Source organism: Bolinopsis microptera, chromosome 4 (assembly GCF_026151205.1).
Source record: "Bolinopsis microptera isolate Bmic1 chromosome 4, MBARI_Bmic_1.0, whole genome shotgun sequence".
NCBI classification, from domain to species: Eukaryota; Metazoa; Ctenophora; class Tentaculata; order Lobata; family Bolinopsidae; genus Bolinopsis; species Bolinopsis microptera.
In genome coordinates, this window is record NC_087075.1 from 1,327,324 (window position 1) to 1,347,518 (window position 20,195).

At 44.7% G+C, this 20,195-nt stretch overlaps 1 protein-coding gene across 1 annotated transcript in view; it reads left to right on the plus strand.

The window, feature by feature from the left end:
- Nucleotides 1-19,986, plus strand: part of LOC134813879 (dynein axonemal heavy chain 14-like) — a 54,300-nt gene extending 34,314 nt beyond the window's left edge. Inside the window, exons 11-29 of the mRNA XM_063821773.1 lie at nt 559-653; nt 1,245-1,355; nt 1,512-1,694; nt 1,949-2,086; nt 2,218-2,295; nt 2,477-2,626; nt 6,936-7,067; nt 7,293-7,409; nt 7,506-7,622; nt 7,740-7,900; nt 8,303-8,415; nt 8,562-8,748; nt 14,164-14,289; nt 14,421-14,577; nt 14,993-15,113; nt 15,262-15,415; nt 16,904-17,114; nt 18,275-18,416; nt 18,549-19,986. Of these exons, the coding sequence (XP_063677843.1) occupies nt 559-653; nt 1,245-1,355; nt 1,512-1,694; nt 1,949-2,086; nt 2,218-2,295; nt 2,477-2,626; nt 6,936-7,067; nt 7,293-7,409; nt 7,506-7,622; nt 7,740-7,900; nt 8,303-8,415; nt 8,562-8,748; nt 14,164-14,289; nt 14,421-14,577; nt 14,993-15,113; nt 15,262-15,415; nt 16,904-17,114; nt 18,275-18,416; nt 18,549-19,312 (3,257 nt within the window). The 3' untranslated portion in view covers nt 19,313-19,986. The remainder of the gene's footprint in view (nt 1-558; nt 654-1,244; nt 1,356-1,511; nt 1,695-1,948; nt 2,087-2,217; nt 2,296-2,476; nt 2,627-6,935; nt 7,068-7,292; nt 7,410-7,505; nt 7,623-7,739; nt 7,901-8,302; nt 8,416-8,561; nt 8,749-14,163; nt 14,290-14,420; nt 14,578-14,992; nt 15,114-15,261; nt 15,416-16,903; nt 17,115-18,274; nt 18,417-18,548) is intronic.
- The last annotated feature ends 209 nt before the right edge of the window (nt 19,987-20,195 follow it).

The window sequence follows — 20,195 nt, forward strand, 5'->3', positions numbered from 1 at the left end:
TGTTACAGGCTCTATTTAATAAGATTACATGTTACAGGCTCTATTTAATAAGATTACATGTTACAGACTCTATTTAATAAGATTTCATGTTACAGGCTCTATTTAATAAGATTACATGTTACAGGCTCTATTTAATAAGATTACATGTTACAGGCTCTATTTAATAAGATTTCATGTTACAGGCTCTATTTAATAAGATTACATGTTACAGGCTCTATTTAATAAGATTACATGTTACAGGCTCTATTTAATAAGATTTCATGTTACAGGCTCTATTTAATAAGATTTCATGTTACAGGCTCTATTTAATAAGATTACATGTTACAGGCTCTATTTAATAAGATTACATGTTACAGGCTCTATTTAATAAGATTTCATGTTACAGGCTCTATTTAATAAGATTACATGTTACAGGCTCTATTTAATAAGATTACATGTTACAGGCTCTATTTAATAAGATTTCATGTTACAGGCTCTATTTAATAAGATTACATGTTACAGGCTCTATTTAATAAGATTACATGTTACAGGCTCTATTAATAAGATTACATGTTACAGGCTGCTGGATGGTAGTGAGGATGTTTGAGAGATCTGATCTGCTTTCAGAGTTGGGACAAGTACTTCAAGGCATTCACCGCGGGTTCGCTTCGTTGGTAAGTAGTAGTAGTATACTGTATAGTAATAGTAGTAGTAGTAGTAGTAATAGTAGTAATAATAGTATAACCTAGATAGTAATAGTAAGTGCAACTTATTCCTGCCGAGTGTTTCCTAGTTTACTTCATTATTCTAAAAAAATCAGCCAAAAAACTTTTTAAATGGCCGAACTATCGGTATTACAGTGACAGACTTCTCCAAATTTTAAAAATTTTCGAAAAAGAAAAATATTTTTTTTCTCGATGAGGGAATATTTTTAAAAATTTTTGAAGGTGTACAATCTTATTCTTTTTGTCTATTTAAAAATAATATAAAATAAAATCGATGTTCGGAGCAAAAACGGTTTTGGTGTATCTCCCCTTAAGCCGATCATGGAAATAGACACATTTTTGATGATTTTTGAGAAATAATTGAACGCTGTTAATTTTTGATCATTTCATTGTAAATCTGTCTTTTGAAAAACAAGCGATTAGTGTAACACTACAAGTGATATTGTGTAACACGTGTAACACTACAAGTAACACGTGTAACACTACAAGTGATATTGTGTAACACGTGTAACCCTTGTAACACGTGTAAAACCTTTGCAGGCGGATGCTAGACTTTTTAACGAGCAGAAGTGCCCCGTTATACCTTCCTTCCATCACGAGGAGAGACCTGCATCACACGAACCCTCCAGTAAAATTAACAGGGAATTCCAGGTCCGTATTAAGACCCCCCGGCTCCCTTAACTGAGTGCTCTCCCCAAACTAACTTTATCTAAATAATAAAATCCTTTCCAGACTTTAAACTTCATACCTGACATTAAAACCCCCAGACCCCGTCACCACTTCATACCTGACATTTAAACCCCCCAGACCCCGTCGCCACTACGACCTGACACAGTGTCTGCTCAACTAAACCTCAGCTCGGAGCACAGCCCCCCGGTTCCCAACTATCTGGGGAACATCATGGTCGGGGACACTCTTGTTCCGGCTAGCGGCTCCTTCCAGTGTATTCTTACTCTGCCACGCAGTCAGCCTCTTCCTCTTAATCTCAAGGTTTCTGGGGTTTTCTACTGTATAATATAATAAAACCCTGAGATTACAGTAATCTATCAATATTAACCCATGATTATGTTAAAACGTCACCATAAGTATAACTAGCTAACTTTAACTAACTAACTAACTAACCATCAGGACTGTTGCCGAGGTATGAGTATGACTAACTAACTAACCATCAGGACTGTTGCCGAGGTATGAGTATAACTAACTAACTAACTAACTAACTAACTAACTAACTAACTAACCGTCAGGACTGTTGCCGGGGTATGAGTATGATGTTGCCAGATCTAGATACTATTATCCTCGCCAAGTTGATCTCAGCAGGCTACAAGTTCTACGATCATCTCTCAATAAAGCTCAGCTGTTTTATCACATACCTTGATCCAATGGTAAGGAGAAATTGTTATTGACGATCAGATCTGCATCTCAATACTAGACAGCATACTTTACATCTCATGAAAGAACTACTAAGACAGAAAGGTCTGATTTGATAGTTAAAAATAAAATATTTCTGTTTCAGGTGGTCAATTTGGAACTGTATACCCTGCCAATTGTGAAGAGTATTCTCAACTACGCCACTTCGTCAATCTTAACCCAGGTTTGTAGCTGCGAAATCCCCTGTTTACTCTAGTAGCTACACTCTGCTACTAGAGTAGTTTGCAGATTCGTGCATTAACCATCCATGATTATATCAGCGAGCCGATATTTTATCATTTTGCAAATTATTGTGTCATCAACTAATCAACAGCTAATTATCGCGCTAATTATATGACAACCAGGAGTCAACCAGTGAGCAGTTCAGCACAGTGTCTATCTCATCAGTAGAGGAGACAATGACCCAGATAGAGGAGGAGAGACTGCTGATAGATGCTGTGGTCAGTGCTCTTACTCCCATGCTGTCTACTCACCAGCGCGGCCTCATGAAACAGGTCACTAATCAGTTATTAGGTCACTTAAGTTATTCTTAGAACAGATATCTAATCATTAATCATAGTTGCTGCTGAAACTTATAGGTTAACGCTGTCACATGTGAAATAACCTAATGACACTTGACAGGTACTACAAGAAGTGTTCCCCCTCTCTGTGTCCCCCCCCCCCCGACTATAATAACCTAGTGGCACTTGACAGGTACTACAAGAAGTGTTCCCCCTCTCTGTGTACCCCCCCCCCCCCCGACTATAATAACCTAGTGACACTTGACAGGTACTACAAGAAGTGTTCCCCTCTCTGTGTCCCCCCCCCCCCGACTATAATAACCTAGTGACACTTGACAGGTACTACAAGAAGTGTTCCCCCTCTCTGTGTCCCCCCCCCCCCCGACTATAATAACCTAGTGGCACTTGACAGGTACTACAAGAAGTGTTCCCCCTCTCTGTGTACCCCCCCCCCCCCCCCCCCGACTATAATAACCTAGTGACACTTGACAGGTACTACAAGAAGTGTTCCCCCTCTCTGTGTACCCCCCCCCCCCCCCCGACTATAATAACCTAGTGACACTTGACAGGTACTACAAGAAGTGTTCCCCCTCTCTGTGTCCCCCCCCCCCCCCGACTATAATAACCTAGTGACACTTGACAGGTACTACAAGAAGTGTTCCCCCTCTCTGTGTCCCCCCCCCCCCCCCGACTATAATAACCTAGTGGCACTTGACAGGTACTACAAGAAGTGTTCCCCCTCTCTGTGTCCCCCCCCCCCCCCGACTATAATAACCTAGTGGCACTTGACAGGTACTACAAGAAGTGTTCCCCCTCTCTGTGTCCCCCCCCCCCCGACTATAATAACCTAGTGACACTTGACAGGTACTACAAGAAGTGTTCCCCCTCTCTGTGTACCCCCCCCCCCCCGACTATAATAACCTAGTGACACTTGACAGGTACTACAAGAAGTGTTCCCCCTCTCTGTGTACCCCCCCCCCCCCGACTATAATAACCTAGTGACACTTGACAGGTACTACAAGAAGTGTTCCCCCCTCTCTGTGTCCCCCCCCCCCCCCCCCCCCGACTATAATAACCTAGTGACACTTGACAGGTACTACAAGAAGTGTTCCCCCTCTCTGTGTCCCCCCCCCCCCCCGACTATAATAACCTAGTGACACTTGACAGGTACTACAAGAAGTGTTCCCCTCTCTGTGTCCCCCCCCCCCCCGACTATAATAACCTAGTGCACTTGACAGGTACTACAAGAAGTGTTCCCCCTCTCTGTGTCCCCCCCCCCCGACTATAATAACCTAGTGACACTTGACAGGTACTACAAGAAGTGTTCCCCCTCTCTGTGTACCCCCCCCCCCCCGACTATAATAACCTAGTGACACTTGACAGGTACTACAAGAAGTGTTCCCCTCTCTGTGTCCCCCCCCCCCGACTATAATAACCTAGTGACACTTGACAGGTACTACAAGAAGTGTTCCCCCTCTCTGTGTCCCCCCCCCCCCCCCGACTATATTAACCTAGTGGCACTTGACAGGTACTACAAGAAGTGTTCCCCCTCTCTGTGTACCCCCCCCCGACTATAATAACCTAGTGACACTTGACAGGTACTACAAGAAGTGTTCCCCTCTCTGTGTACCCCCCCCCCCCCCCGACTATAATAACCTAGTGACACTTGACAGGTACTACAAGAAGTGTTCCCCCTCTCTGTGTACCCCCCCCCCCCCCCCCGACTATAATAACCTAGTGACACTTGACAGGTACTACAAGAAGTGTTCCCCTCTCTGTGTCCCCCCCCCCCCCGACTATAATAACCTAGTGACACTTGACAGGTACTACAAGAAGTGTTCCCCCTCTCTGTGTCCCCCCCCCCCGACTATAATAACCTAGTGGCACTTGACAGGTACTACAAGAAGTGTTCCCCCTCTCTGTGTACCCCCCCCCCCCCCCCCCGACTATAATAACCTAGTGACACTTGACAGGTACTACAAGAAGTGTTCCCCCTCTCTGTGTACCCCCCCCCCCCCCGACTATAATAACCTAGTGACACTTGACAGGTACTACAAGAAGTGTTCCCCCTCTCTGTGTCCCCCCCCCCCCGACTATAATAACCTAGTGACACTTGACAGGTACTACAAGAAGTGTTCCCCCTCTCTGTGTCCCCCCCCCCCCCCGACTATAATAACCTAGTGGCACTTGACAGGTACTACAAAGAAGTGTTCCCCCTCTCTGTGTCCCCCCCCCCCCCCCCCCCGACTATAATAACCTAGTGGCACTTGACAGGTACTACAAGAAGTGTTCCCCCTCTCTGTTCCCCCCCCCCCCCCCCCGACTATAATAACCTAGTGACACTTGACAGGTACTACAAGAAGTGTTCCCCCTCTCTGTGTACCCCCCCCCCCCCCCCCCCGACTATAATAACCTAGTGACACTTGACAGGTACTACAAGAAGTGTTCCCCCTCTCTGTGTACCCCCCCCCCCCGACTATAATAACCTAGTGACACTTGACAGGTACTACAAGAAGTGTTCCCCCTCTCTGTGTCCCCCCCCCCCCGACTATAATAACCTAGTGACACTTGACAGGTACTACAAGAAGTGTTCCCCCTCTCTGTGTCCCCCCCCCCCCCCCCGACTATAATAACCTAGTGACACTTGACAGGTACTACAAGAAGTGTTCCCCCTCTCTGTGTCCCCCCCCCCCCCCCCCGACTATAATAACCTAGTGGCACTTGACAGGTACTACAAGAAGTGTTCCCCCTCTCTGTGTCCCCCCCCCCCCCCCCCCGACTATATAACCTAGTGACACTTGACAGGTACTACAAGAAGTGTTCCCCCTCTCTGTTTCCCCCCCCCCCCCGACTATAATAACCTAGTGGCACTTGACAGGTACTACAAGAAGTGTTCCCCCTCTCTGTGTCCCCCCCCCCCCCCGACTATAATAACCTAGTGGCACTTGACAGGTACTACAAGAAGTGTTCCCCCTCTCTGTGTCCCCCCCCCCCCCCCGACTATAATAACCTAGTGACACTTGACAGGTACTACAAGAAGTGTTCCCCCTCTCTGTGTACCCCCCCCCCCGACTATAATAACCTAGTGACACTTGACAGGTACTACAAGAAGTGTTCCCCCTCTCTGTGCCCCCCCCCCCCCCCCCCCCGACTATAATAACCTAGTGACACTTGACAGGTACTACAAGAAGTGTTCCCCCTCTCTGTGTCCCCCCACCCCGACTATAATAACCTAGTGACACTTGACAGGTACTACAAGAAGTGTTCCCCCTCTCTGTATCCCCCCCCCCCGACTATAATAACCTAGTGACACTTGACAGGTACTACAAGAAGTGTTCCCCCTCTCTGTGCCCCCCCCCCCCCCCCCCGACTATAATAACCTAGTGACACTTGACAGGTACTACAAGAAGTGTTCCCCCTCTCTGTGTCCCCCCACCCCGACTATAATAACCTAGTGGCACTTGACAGGTACTACAAGAAGTGTTCCCCCTCTCTGTGTCCCCCCCCCCCCCCCCCCCCGACTATAATAACCTAGTGACACTTGACAGGTACTACAAGAAGTGTTCCCCCTCTCTGTGTACCCCCCCCCCCCCCCCCCGACTATAATAACCTAGTGACACTTGACAGGTACTACAAGAAGTGTTCCCCCTCTCTGTGCCCCCCCCCCCCCCCCGACTATAATAACCTAGTGACACTTGACAGGTACTACAAGAAGTGTTCCCCTCTCTGTGTCCCCCCCCCCCCCCCCCCCCCGACTATAATAACCTAGTGCACTTGACAGGTACTACAAGAAGTGTTCCCCCTCTCTGTGTCCCCCCCCCCCCCCCCGACTATAATAACCTAGTGACACTTGACAGGTACTACAAGAAGTGTTCCCCCTCTCTGTGTACCCCCCCCCCCCCCCCCCCCCCCGACTATAATAACCTAGTGACACTTGACAGGTACTACAAGAAGTGTTCCCCCTCTCTGTGCCCCCCCCCCCCCCCCGACTATAATAACCTAGTGACACTTGACAGGTACTACAAGAAGTGTTCCCCCTCTCTGTGTCCCCCCACCCCGACTATAATAACCTAGTGACACTTGACAGGTACTACAAGAAGTGTTCCCCCCTCTCTGTGTACCCCCCCCCCCCCCCCGACTATAATAACCTAGTGACACTTGACAGGTACTACAAGAAGTGTTCCCCCTCTCTGTGTCCCCCCCCCCCCCCGACTATAATAACCTAGTGACACTTGACAGGTACTACAAGAAGTGATCCCCCTCCCCCCCCCCCCGACTATAATAACCTAGTGACACTTGACAGGTACTACAAGAAGTGTTCCCCCTCTCTGTTTCCCACGTGTACAACATGACCGTGCCACCACGTGTTAGAGCCATGATACACGAGCAGTTTGAGAGTAACAAGTATGAGGTGGTCCCGGCAATGCTCGAGAAGGTTTGATCCCTCTTTTTATAGTATTCTTATCATTTTATTTTGAAGATCTAGTACATACTTCGTTATCCAGGATAAAGCACCAAAGTAATGTTAACACAGTAAATGTTAACTAGTGTTAACACAGTTACTTGTAAACTAGTGTTAACACAGTAACTGTTAACTAGTGTTAACACAGTAAATTTTAACTAGTGTTAACCCAGTTACTTATAAACCCCATCCCACCAGACTCTAGAGTTATACCATGTGATACAGAACAGGAAGTGTGTTATTGTAACGGGGCCCACTGGGTGTGGCAAAACTACCATGTTCAGGCTCCTTAGCAACGCTATCAACTTCATGCAGGTTAGTTCTCCTTAAGGTAAAGTTACTTAAATTTAGTTCACTTATTTAACGAATAAACAAATTAAGGAAATTAACAACAACTTTAAAATGTTCCAGGCAACAGAAGCGCGCGCGCAGAAGGAGATGGAGCAGAGAGGAATACCCAGCACAAGGAAACCGAGCTCGTATACAATAACACCCAGCGTGTCTAAATTCGGGACTCCGCACCCCACAGTTAGTGTCCTACATTAGTAACGTTAACTGCTCCTTAGTTATACAGTAAACTAGTTATCTGTTCCTTCTTATTAAATAAGAGGCAAATACTTTAACCCTCTATCTCCCCTGCTCCAGGAGTACGGATCACGTGACCCCTCTGTGATGGGAACAGCTCCACCCTCTACCACTGACAAGAGACAACGCTCAGTCAGGAACGACAAGCTGAAGGGTCTGATCAGTAAGACTCTTATCGCACCTCAGAAAGCTCTCAATATCCTACATAAACCTGATACAAGGTAGGCGAGGGTGAGGGTGAGGGTGAGGGTGAGGGTGAGGGTGAGGGTGAGGGTGAGGGTGAGGGTGAGGGTGAGGGTGAGGGTGAGGGTGAGGGTGAGGGTGAGGGTGAGGGTGAGGGTGAGGGTGAGGGTGAGGGTGAGGGTGAGGGTGAGGGTGAGGGTGAGGGTGAGGGTAAGGGTGAGGGTGAGGGTGAGGGTGAGGGTGAGGGTGAGGGTCACTCAGCGCGGTTTTAGACTTCAATTAACTACTCCCCCCCCCTCCCCGTTAACTACTAGTACTCACTACTAACCAGCGTGGTTACAATTTATTTATCTGTTGATTGTAAGTAGACTTGACTCTTTTTCATGTAATATTTCTACTAAATATGCCAATACTTCTTATCTATGAAAATACCTCTCCAGGGTTGATTCGGTGATGTCCAGCAATCATGATACTCCTCAAGCAGAGACCCAGAAAATAAGAACCCTCCGATTATTTGTCAACACCCTTACCTTTGACGAGTTCGTTGGATCAGGTCTGATTCCATTGAGTGATATTGTCTTGGTAACCCAGTATAACCTTTTAATACTGGAACGGATTTTGAAACGGTTAAAAATGTTAAATTGTATATTAAATTTGAAGTCAATAAAAAATAAAACTAAAATGAGTCCTCCTGTGCAGGCGTGTTGGGATCAGAGGACGGTATCTTCATCAGTATGTGTAAGAAGTTCAGCTCCACATCCTCACTGGATAACACCTTACAGAACTGGATAATGCTGGATGGAAACATAAAGACCTACATGGAGAGTCTGCTCTCTACTGCTATTTCTAACAGGGTCATTTCCTCCTTAGACGCTTCTCAGATAAGGTGGGTCACTGAATACAGGGTACTGATGTAGTGTGGGTCACTGAATACAGGGTACTGATGTAGTGTGGGTCACTGAATACAGGGTACTGATGTAGTGTGGGTCACTGAATACAGGGTACTGATGTAGTGTGGGTCACTGAATACAGGGTACTGATGTAGTGTGGGTCACTGAATACAGGGTACTGATGTAGTGTGGGTCACTGAATACAGGGTACTGATGTAGTGTGGGTCACTGAATACAGGGTACTGATGTAGTGTGGGTCACTGAATACAGGGTACTGATGTAGTGTGGGTCACTGAATACAGGGTACTGATGTAGTGTGGGTCACTGAATACAGGGTACTGATGTAGTGTGGGTCACTGAATACAGGGTACTGATGTAGTGTGGGTCACTGAATACAGGGTACTGATGTAGTGTGGGTCACTGAATACAGGGTACTGATGTAGTGTGGGTCACTGAATACAGGGTACTGATGTAGTGTGGGTCACTGAATACAGGGTACTGATGTAGTGTGGGTCACTGAATACAGGGTACTGATGTAGTGTGGGTCACTGAATACAGGGTACTGATGTAGTGTGGGTCACTGAATACAGGGTACTGATGTAGTGTGGGTCACTGAATACAGGGTACTGATGTAGTGTGGGTCACTGAATACAGGGTACTGATGTAGTGTGGGTCACTGAATACAGGGTACTGATGTAGTGTGGGTCACTGAATACAGGGTACTGATGTAGTGTGGGTCACTGAATACAGGGTACTGATGTAGTGTGGGTCACTGAATACAGGGTACTGATGTAGTGTGGGTCACTGAATACAGGGTACTGATGTAGTGTGGGTCACTGAATACAGGGTACTGATGTAGTGTGGGTCACTGAATACAGGGTACTGATGTAGTGTGGGTCACTGAATACAGGGTACTGATGTAGTGTGGGTCACTGAATACAGGGTACTGATGTAGTGTGGGTCACTGAATACAGGGTACTGATGTAGTGTGGGTCACTGAATACAGGGTACTGATGTAGTGTGGGTCACTGAATACAGGGTACTGATGTAGTGTGGGTCACTGAATACAGGGTACTGATGTAGTGTGGGTCACTGAATACAGGGTACTGATGTAGTGTGGGTCACTGAATACAGGGTACTGATGTAGTGTGGGTCACTGAATACAGGGTACTGATGTAGTGTGGGTCACTGAATACAGGGTACTGATGTAGTGTGGGTCACTGAATACAGGGTACTGATGTAGTGTGGGTCACTGAATACAGGGTACTGATGTAGTGTGGGTCACTGAATACAGGGTACTGATGTAGTGTGGGTCACTGAATACAGGGTACTGATGTAGTGTGGGTCACTGAATACAGGGTACTGATGTAGTGTGGGTCACTGAATACAGGGTACTGATGTAGTGTGGGTCACTGAATACAGGGTACTGATGTAGTGTGGGTCACTGAATACAGGGTACTGATGTAGTGTGGGTCACTGAATACAGGGTACTGATGTAGTGTGGGTCACTGAATACAGGGTACTGATGTAGTGTGGGTCACTGAATACAGGGTACTGATGTAGTGTGGGTCACTGAATACAGGGTACTGATGTAGTGTGGGTCACTGAATACAGGGTACTGATGTAGTGTGGGTCACTGAATACAGGGTACTGATGTAGTGTGGGTCACTGAATACAGGGTACTGATGTAGTGTGGGTCACTGAATACAGGGTACTGATGTAGTGTGGGTCACTGAATACAGGGTACTGATGTAGTGTGGGTCACTGAATACAGGGTACTGATGTAGTGTGGGTCACTGAATACAGGGTACTGATGTAGTGTGGGTCACTGAATACAGGGTACTGATGTAGTGTGGGTCACTGAATACAGGGTACTGATGTAGTGTGGGTCACTGAATACAGGGTACTGATGTAGTGTGGGTCACTGAATACAGGGTACTGATGTAGTGTGGGTCACTGAATACAGGGTACTGATGTAGTGTGGGTCACTGAATACAGGGTACTGATGTAGTGTGGGTCACTGAATACAGGGTACTGATGTAGTGTGGGTCACTGAATACAGGGTACTGATGTAGTGTGGGTCACTGAATACAGGGTACTGATGTAGTGTGGGTCACTGAATACAGGGTACTGATGTAGTGTGGGTCACTGAATACAGGGTACTGATGTAGTGTGGGTCACTGAATACAGGGTACTGATGTAGTGTGGGTCACTGAATACAGGGTACTGATGTAGTGTGGGTCACTGAATACAGGGTACTGATGTAGTGTGGGTCACTGAATACAGGGTACTGATGTAGTGTGGGTCACTGAATACAGGGTACTGATGTAGTGTGGGTCACTGAATACAGGGTACTGATGTAGTGTGGGTCACTGAATACAGGGTACTGATGTAGTGTGGGTCACTGAATACAGGGTACTGATGTAGTGTGGGTCACTGAATACAGGGTACTGATGTAGTGTGGGTCACTGAATACAGGGTACTGATGTAGTGTGGGTCACTGAATACAGGGTACTGATGTAGTGTGGGTCACTGAATACAGGGTACTGATGTAGTGTGGGTCACTGAATACAGGGTACTGATGTAGTGTGGGTCACTGAATACAGGGTACTGATGTAGTGTGGGTCACTGAATACAGGGTACTGATGTAGTGTGGGTCACTGAATACAGGGTACTGATGTAGTGTGGGTCACTGAATACAGGGTACTGATGTAGTGTGGGTCACTGAATACAGGGTACTGATGTAGTGTGGGTCACTGAATACAGGGTACTGATGTAGTGTGGGTCACTGAATACAGGGTACTGATGTAGTGTGGGTCACTGAATACAGGGTACTGATGTAGTGTGGGTCACTGAATACAGGGTACTGATGTAGTGTGGGTCACTGAATACAGGGTACTGATGTAGTGTGGGTCACTGAATACAGGGTACTGATGTAGTGTGGGTCACTGAATACAGGGTACTGATGTAGTGTGGGTCACTGAATACAGGGTACTGATGTAGTGTGGGTCACTGAATACAGGGTACTGATGTAGTGTGGGTCACTGAATACAGGGTACTGATGTAGTGTGGGTCACTGAATACAGGGTACTGATGTAGTGTGGGTCACTGAATACAGGGTACTGATGTAGTGTGGGTCACTGAATACAGGGTACTGATGTAGTGTGGGTCACTGAATACAGGGTACTGATGTAGTGTGGGTCACTGAATACAGGGTACTGATGTAGTGTGGGTCACTGAATACAGGGTACTGATGTAGTGTGGGTCACTGAATACAGGGTACTGATGTAGTGTGGGTCACTGAATACAGGGTACTGATGTAGTGTGGGTCACTGAATACAGGGTACTGATGTAGTGTGGGTCACTGAATACAGGGTACTGATGTAGTGTGGGTCACTGAATACAGGGTACTGATGTAGTGTGGGTCACTGAATACAGGGTACTGATGTAGTGTGGGTCACTGAATACAGGGTACTGATGTAGTGTGGGTCACTGAATACAGGGTACTGATGTAGTGTGGGTCACTGAATACAGGGTACTGATGTAGTGTGGGTCACTGAATACAGGGTACTGATGTAGTGTGGGTCACTGAATACAGGGTACTGATGTAGTGTGGGTCACTGAATACAGGGTACTGATGTAGTGTGGGTCACTGAATACAGGGTACTGATGTAGTGTGGGTCACTGAATACAGGGTACTGATGTAGTGTGGGTCACTGAATACAGGGTACTGATGTAGTGTGGGTCACTGAATACAGGGTACTGATGTAGTGTGGGTCACTGAATACAGGGTACTGATGTAGTGTGGGTCACTGAATACAGGGTACTGATGTAGTGTGGGTCACTGAATACAGGGTACTGATGTAGTGTGGGTCACTGAATACAGGGTACTGATGTAGTGTGGGTCACTGAATACAGGGTACTGATGTAGTGTGGGTCACTGAATACAGGGTACTGATGTAGTGTGGGTCACTGAATACAGGGTACTGATGTAGTGTGGGTCACTGAATACAGGGTACTGATGTAGTGTGGGTCACTGAATACAGGGTACTGATGTAGTGTGGGTCACTGAATACAGGGTACTGATGTAGTGTGGGTCACTGAATACAGGGTACTGATGTAGTGTGGGTCACTGAATACAGGGTACTGATGTAGTGTGGGTCACTGAATACAGGGTACTGATGTAGTGTGGGTCACTGAATACAGGGTACTGATGTAGTGTGGGTCACTGAATACAGGGTACTGATGTAGTGTGGGTCACTGAATACAGGGTACTGATGTAGTGTGGGTCACTGAATACAGGGTACTGATGTAGTGTGGGTCACTGAATACAGGGTACTGATGTAGTGTGGGTCACTGAATACAGGGTACTGATGTAGTGTGGGTCACTGAATACAGGGTACTGATGTAGTGTGGGTCACTGAATACAGGGTACTGATGTAGTGTGGGTCACTGAATACAGGGTACTGATGTAGTGTGGGTCACTGAATACAGGGTACTGATGTAGTGTGGGTCACTGAATACAGGGTACTGATGTAGTGTGGGTCACTGAATACAGGGTACTGATGTAGTGTGGGTCACTGAATACAGGGTACTGATGTAGTGTGGGTCACTGAATACAGGGTACTGATGTAGTGTGGGTCACTGAATACAGGGTACTGATGTAGTGTGGGTCACTGAATACAGGGTACTGATGTAGTGTGGGTCACTGAATACAGGGTACTGATGTAGTGTGGGTCACTGAATACAGGGTACTGATGTAGTGTGGGTCACTGAATACAGGGTACTGATGTAGTGTGGGTCACTGAATACAGGGTACTGATGTAGTGTGGGTCACTAAATACAGGGTACTGATGTAGTGTGGGTCACTAAATACAGGGTACTGATGTAGTGTGGGTCACTGAATACAGGGTACTGATGTATTGTGGGTCACTGAATACAGGGTACTGATGTAGTGTGGGTCACTAAATACAGGGTACTGATGTAGTGTGGGTCACTGAATACAGGGTACTGATGTAGTGTGGGTCACTGAATACAGGGTACTGATGTAGTGTGGGTCACTGAATACAGGGTACTGATGTAGTGTGGGTGATTACTACGATTTTGAAAATATTGGACCTCGTTTTTTGACGATTTTTCGAGGTCCAAATCAAATTAAAATTATGATCGAACAGAATCTCTTAAATGGTCCTTAGAACATATCCTGAACGTTTCAAGGTGATTGCTCAAAAATGTAGGAGAAGACACATGAGCGCTGACTTTTTACCGGCGATAACTTCGGCTAGGAATAATATTTTTCCATGGGACCAAAAGCAGCAGATAGATATCACTCCCCTCTATCAGAAACAACTATAAAATAAATTTCGAGAGAAATTTCATAAAGACCCCCCTTAAATTGAGTACATTTCCAGGATAAGAGACAACATTCAGTTCTTTGTTGAAACTGATAGTTTGGCGGACATCTCTCCTTCTTTTATCACCAAATGTGGTGTTGTGGTGATGAACAGTAACAATGTGGGCTGGAGACAGCGCTTCAGGTGAAATATTTATTACGCATATTTTTACGTTTTAACAAGGATTTGTAAACATATTTGCCACTTTACCACACAAAGGACAATGTTAACAGAGAAAACTAAAGTTAATACTCCTAACTTACTACTACTACTAGGTCTTGGTTAAAGAAAGCAGAGAAAGACTTCTACCTGACAAAAGCTCGAGTGTTTACTCTGACAGTGCTTATGGAGACGTTCATAGGGCAGATGATCCAGTTCCTAGATGTTCATATGAAGTTCATTGTGCGAACTGACAAGAATCACACGCAAGAGGTAGGGGGCATCCTTATAGGGGGGGGGGGCACCCTCTTATTTGCTTTATCGTTACTACCTTATCGGACTTTATTTGAACGGACATTAATTGGACGTTGGAGGCCCTAGTGTTCATTTTAATGACAAGATAGTAACATTAAATACATTAAAATATGAATGCCTTTGAGCGTTCATTTTAATGTCCGTTCAAAATTATATCCGTTCACGCAATGTCGGGTCAAATAACGTCCGATAAGTTATTTGCCATTCCTTGTATACAAAAACCTTTTGTACGAAAAAGGTGCTTGACTTTGAGTGAGCACATCTTCAAAAGATTTCAAATATTTTCTGTTGACAATAAACAATTGTGTACTCTGTAGGCATCATTGAAAGTGTTAAACTCAAATTAGCAACTAAACATCTCCTCTCATGTCAGGTATCTTCTCTGCTGCGGTGGCTGAATGTACTCTTCGGTAGATATATTGGGCAGCAGAGTGCGGAAGAGGGTAATTCAGAAGATTACCTGAACAGTATCACTATCCTTATCTTCATTATGGGTAGGTTTTCAATAGAGTCTGTGGACACGCCGTTACACATCATATCAAATAATTAAACTAAGTTTAATTATGCTCTAGAATAAAACTATCACGAATCTAAGCACTTGAACTGACTAATTCTAAATTACAATAATTCCCCTACTTCCAGCATACGTGTGGTCGTTTGGATCTAATATCCAGGCAGGATGTATTGGAGCATTTAGCGACTTTGTAAAGCAACAGATACAAGAGTCAAACCACAAGGTTAACCATCCGAGTACCGGCACTGTGTTCGACTGGTGTATCAACGCTGACAAACTCAGGTAACATTAGGCTCCACATGTACTGTTATCATGAGATCATATAGGGCAGTCACCCTCCAACCTAATAAAATAACCCAGGTTTGAGAGTTCACCCTCCAACCTAATAAAGTAACCCAGGGTTGAGAGTTCACCCTCCAAACTAATAAAGTAACCCAGGTTTGAGAGTTCACCCTCCAACCTAATAAAATAACCCAGGTTTGAGAGTTCACCCTCTAACCTAATAAAGTAACCCAGGTTCGAGATTTCACCCTCTAACCTAATAAAGTAACCCAGGTTTGAGAGTTCACCCTCCAACCTAATAAAGTAACCCAGGTTTGAGAGTTCACCCTCAAACCTAATAAAGTAACCCAGGTTTGAGAGTTCACCCTCCAACCTAATAAAATAACCCAGGTTTAAGAGTTCACCCTCCAACCTAACAAAATAACCCAGGTTTGAGAGTTCACCCTATAACCTAATAAAATAACCCAGGTTTGAGAGTTCACCCTCCAACCTAATAAAATAACCCAGGTTTAAGAGTTCACCCTCCAACCTAACAAAATAACCCAGGTTTGAGAGTTCACCCTATAACCTAATAAAATAACCCAGGTTTGAGAGTTCACCCTATAACCTAATAAAATAACCCAGGTTTGAGAGTTCACCCTCCAACCTAACAAAATAACCCAGGTTTGAGAGTTCACCCTCAAACCTAATAAAGTAACCCAGGTTTGAGAGTTCACCCTCCAACCTAATAAAATAACCCAGGTTTGAGAGTTCACCCTCCAACCTAACAAAATAACCCAGGTTTGAGAGTTCACCCTCAAACCTAATAAAGTAACCCAGGTTTGAGAGTTCACCCTCCAACCTAACAAAATAACCCAGGTTTGAGAGTTCACCCTCAAACCTAATAAAGTAACCCAGGTTTGAGAGTTCACCCTCCAACCTAACAAAATAACCCAGGTTTGAGAGTTCACCCTATAACCTAATAAAATAACCCAGGTTTGAGAGTTCACCCTCCAACCTAACAAAATAACCCAGGTTTGAGAGTTCACCCTCAAACCTAATAAAGTAACCCAGGTTTGAGAGTTCACCCTCCAACCTAATAAAATAACCCAGGTTTAAGAGTTCACCCTCCAACCTAACAAAATAACCCAGGTTTGAGAGTTCACCCTATTATAACCTAATAAAATAACCCAGGTTTGAGAGTTCACCCTCCAACCTAACAAAATAACCCAGGTTTGAGAGTTCACCCTATAACCTAATAAAATAACCCAGGTTTGAGAGTTCACCCTCCAACCTAACAAAATAACCCAGGTTTGAGAGTTCACCCTCAAACCTAATAAAGTAACCCAGGTTTGAGAGTTCACCCTCCAACCTAATAAAATAACCCAGGTTTAAGAGTTCACCCTCCAACCTAACAAAATAACCCAGGTTTGAGAGTTCACCCTATTATAACCTAATAAAATAACCCAGGTTTGAGAGTTCACCCTCCAACCTAATAAAATAACCCAGGTTTGACCTATGGAAGGATTTCTTCGCGGATCTGAAGCCCCAGTCCTCAGTAACATTCACTACCACAATACTTCACGAGACTACCCTTCATCTAACGGAACTGCTGCAGAGCGCTGGTGTTCCGGTGATGATTGCTGGACCTTCCTCCTCCGGCAAATCTTCCTTCATACAGAACTGTGTCTTTCCCAAACTGCATCCTACTAAAATCAAGGTTTGTGATGTGATGAATTTGCCAGTTTTCTTGCGATGGTTTTTGCTGCATGCAAAAATATAATACCAAAACAGCATAATTAGATAATTTATCAACAAAGACTTCTTCTCTACTCCTTACTCAGGTGTGGTGGTACTCTACTTTACTATATATACTATACTCTACTCCGTACTCTACTATACTCTACTATCCTATATAATATACTAAACTCTTCTCCTTAGAGTACCACCACACTTGCCACTAGTCCAATTTTCATTAATCACAAACAAATATACCACATATCCTTTAAACCCTAACCCAGGTCCCAGGTATCTATACACTATCTACTATACACTATACACTATAATACACTATACACTATACACTATACACTGAACACTATACACTATACACTATACACTATACACTATACACTATTATACACTATACACTATACACTATACACTATACACTATACACTATACACTATATACACTATACACTATACACTATACACTGCACACTATACACTACACACTACACACTATACACTACACACTATACACTATACACTATACACTATACACTATACACTATACACTATACACTATACACTATACACTATACACTACACACTACACACTATACACTATACACTATCTACTATACACTATACACTATATACTATACACTATACACTAAACACTATACACTAAACACTATACACTATACACTATACACTATACACTATTATACACTATACACTATACACTATACACTATACACTATACACTATACACTATACACTATACACTATATACACTATACACTATACACTACACACTATACACTACACACTACACACTATACACTATACACTATACACTATACACTATACACTATACACTATACACTATACACTATACACTATACACTATACACTATACACTATACACTATACACTACACACTATACACTACACACTATACACTATACACTATACACTATACACTATACACTATACACTATACACTATACACTATACACTATACACTATACACTATACACTATACACTATACACTACACACTACACACTACACACTGCACACTATACACTATACACTATACACTATACACTATACACTATACACTATACACTATACACTAAACTCCCTGCCAGGTATCCCATCTGAGTACGAAGAGAGGTCTGGAGGACAGTATAGAGAACAAGCTTATTCAGTTCCAGAGACGGCAACAAGCCATGGCCACCTCCATTATTCCCTCTCTACTGATAGAAGACTTTAATGTTATCCCTAATAGAGGTGCGGAGGGGTTTACTTCAATCATTTACACAGTAATACATATATTTTAATTGTACTTGTCCGCGTAATATCGAAAAGGGTAGCCTACTTGTTACATTTCGTCTGTTTGATTCTAAAACACCATCAACGCAGGATCCAAGATTGGTTTACAAGAAGTGTTAAGAAAGGTACTGGCACACGGTGAAACATACAGCTTTAAACGGAGAGTATTCCGCAACTTGGGCTCCACCCATCTCATTCTCACCTGTAACTCAGTGGACTCAGTAGGAGCTGGAGGTGATGTGGCTGTTGGCAATGTCATCGAGAGACTCTCCAAGAGTTTCAACATCCTCCCGTACCACGAGCCCTCCGAATATGAGTGGAGGGGAATATTTTACCCAATAGTCCTGGCTTGGTTGGACGACTTTCCCGCCTACAAACTTAACATGAAGTCAATCCTTGCCACGGCTATTGTCGGGGCTACTTGTCAAATATACGAGATCCTGAAAGAGAGACTGAAACCCATACCCGGCTTCACTCACTGTATTTTCGACGCCCACTCGCTGTCTCAAGTGTTTCAGGGCATATTCCTGCTCTCCCCCACCTCGAAGTTCCGGCAACTGAGGCAACCTTTGAAAGGCTCAACCGGGCACCAGGACAGAAGGCGAGGGCAGTCCCTCTGCAAGTCCAAGTCTGTGGCAACTGACAGGTATATGTGTAAAACTGTAGCTCATCTCTGGAATCACGAAGTTCAGAGGATATTCTCAGATAGGATTTGTGACGACCAGATCCGTAGTGAGGTTTACAGGAACACTAATGATGTTATGAAGAAGTTTTTCTGTCGACCAGTTGTTGACATTGACAGTAACAATAAAGAAACTGCGCGGAAACTTGAGGGATGTTCTCTACCAATCTGACTACCAACATGAAGAAGTACATTCTGGGACTCCTCCTAGAGGACCTGGAGGAGATGGAGCTAGGGGAACCTCTGTTAGATGCTGATGAACTTATGGCAGAACTTCCTGTCATCGCATCTGATCTTGTCTTCACAAAGCATCTTGTAGACAACTCCGAGACGTATGCTGAGGAAACAGTTGCTGTGATACAAGAGAAACTTGATTTTATTATGACGTCACAAAGTTTAGCGCCTATCTTTAATGGAACCCAAGCGTTGGTTTCATTTTCCAGAGCTGTCAAACATTGTGCCCGACTCTCAAGATCGTTTATGCTGGGTGGGTTTTCCATTCTTCTTGGACCATCTGGAAGTGGAAGGAAAATACTGGCTCAGGCTACTGCTATCGCTCACAACTATGCGTTTAGACTGATTCCCAGGAAGTCTGGAAGTCTTGACTTCACCCAGCTGTTACGAGACGCACTCATTGAAGCTAACTCAGTGCCAGTGTTACTGTTTATCGAGGATGGATGGACTGAAACTGACTACGCTGACTTGATGTTCTTCATATCTGAGGGAAATCACCCCAACCTGATTGAGTCCTCCGCCCTGTCCACCTCCTCGTACGGTAACGTCAATATGGACATGTTCTACAAGAGAGTACAATCTCAGCTCCACGTAGTCATGTCCTGAATACTGATGGAGGGATGATACCAGAACATATCGTCAGACTCATCTCCAACTACCCCTGTATTCTCAAGAAGTGCTCAGCTATAGATTATTACTCTCTGTGGCCTCCAGAGACGTTAGCAGAGATAGCCTTTACCTTTCTGGAGCGGTACGAGCACCAGAAAGACCCGGATTACAAGATCTCCAGATATAGTCCCGATAGTGAGTCACCGGGTCTG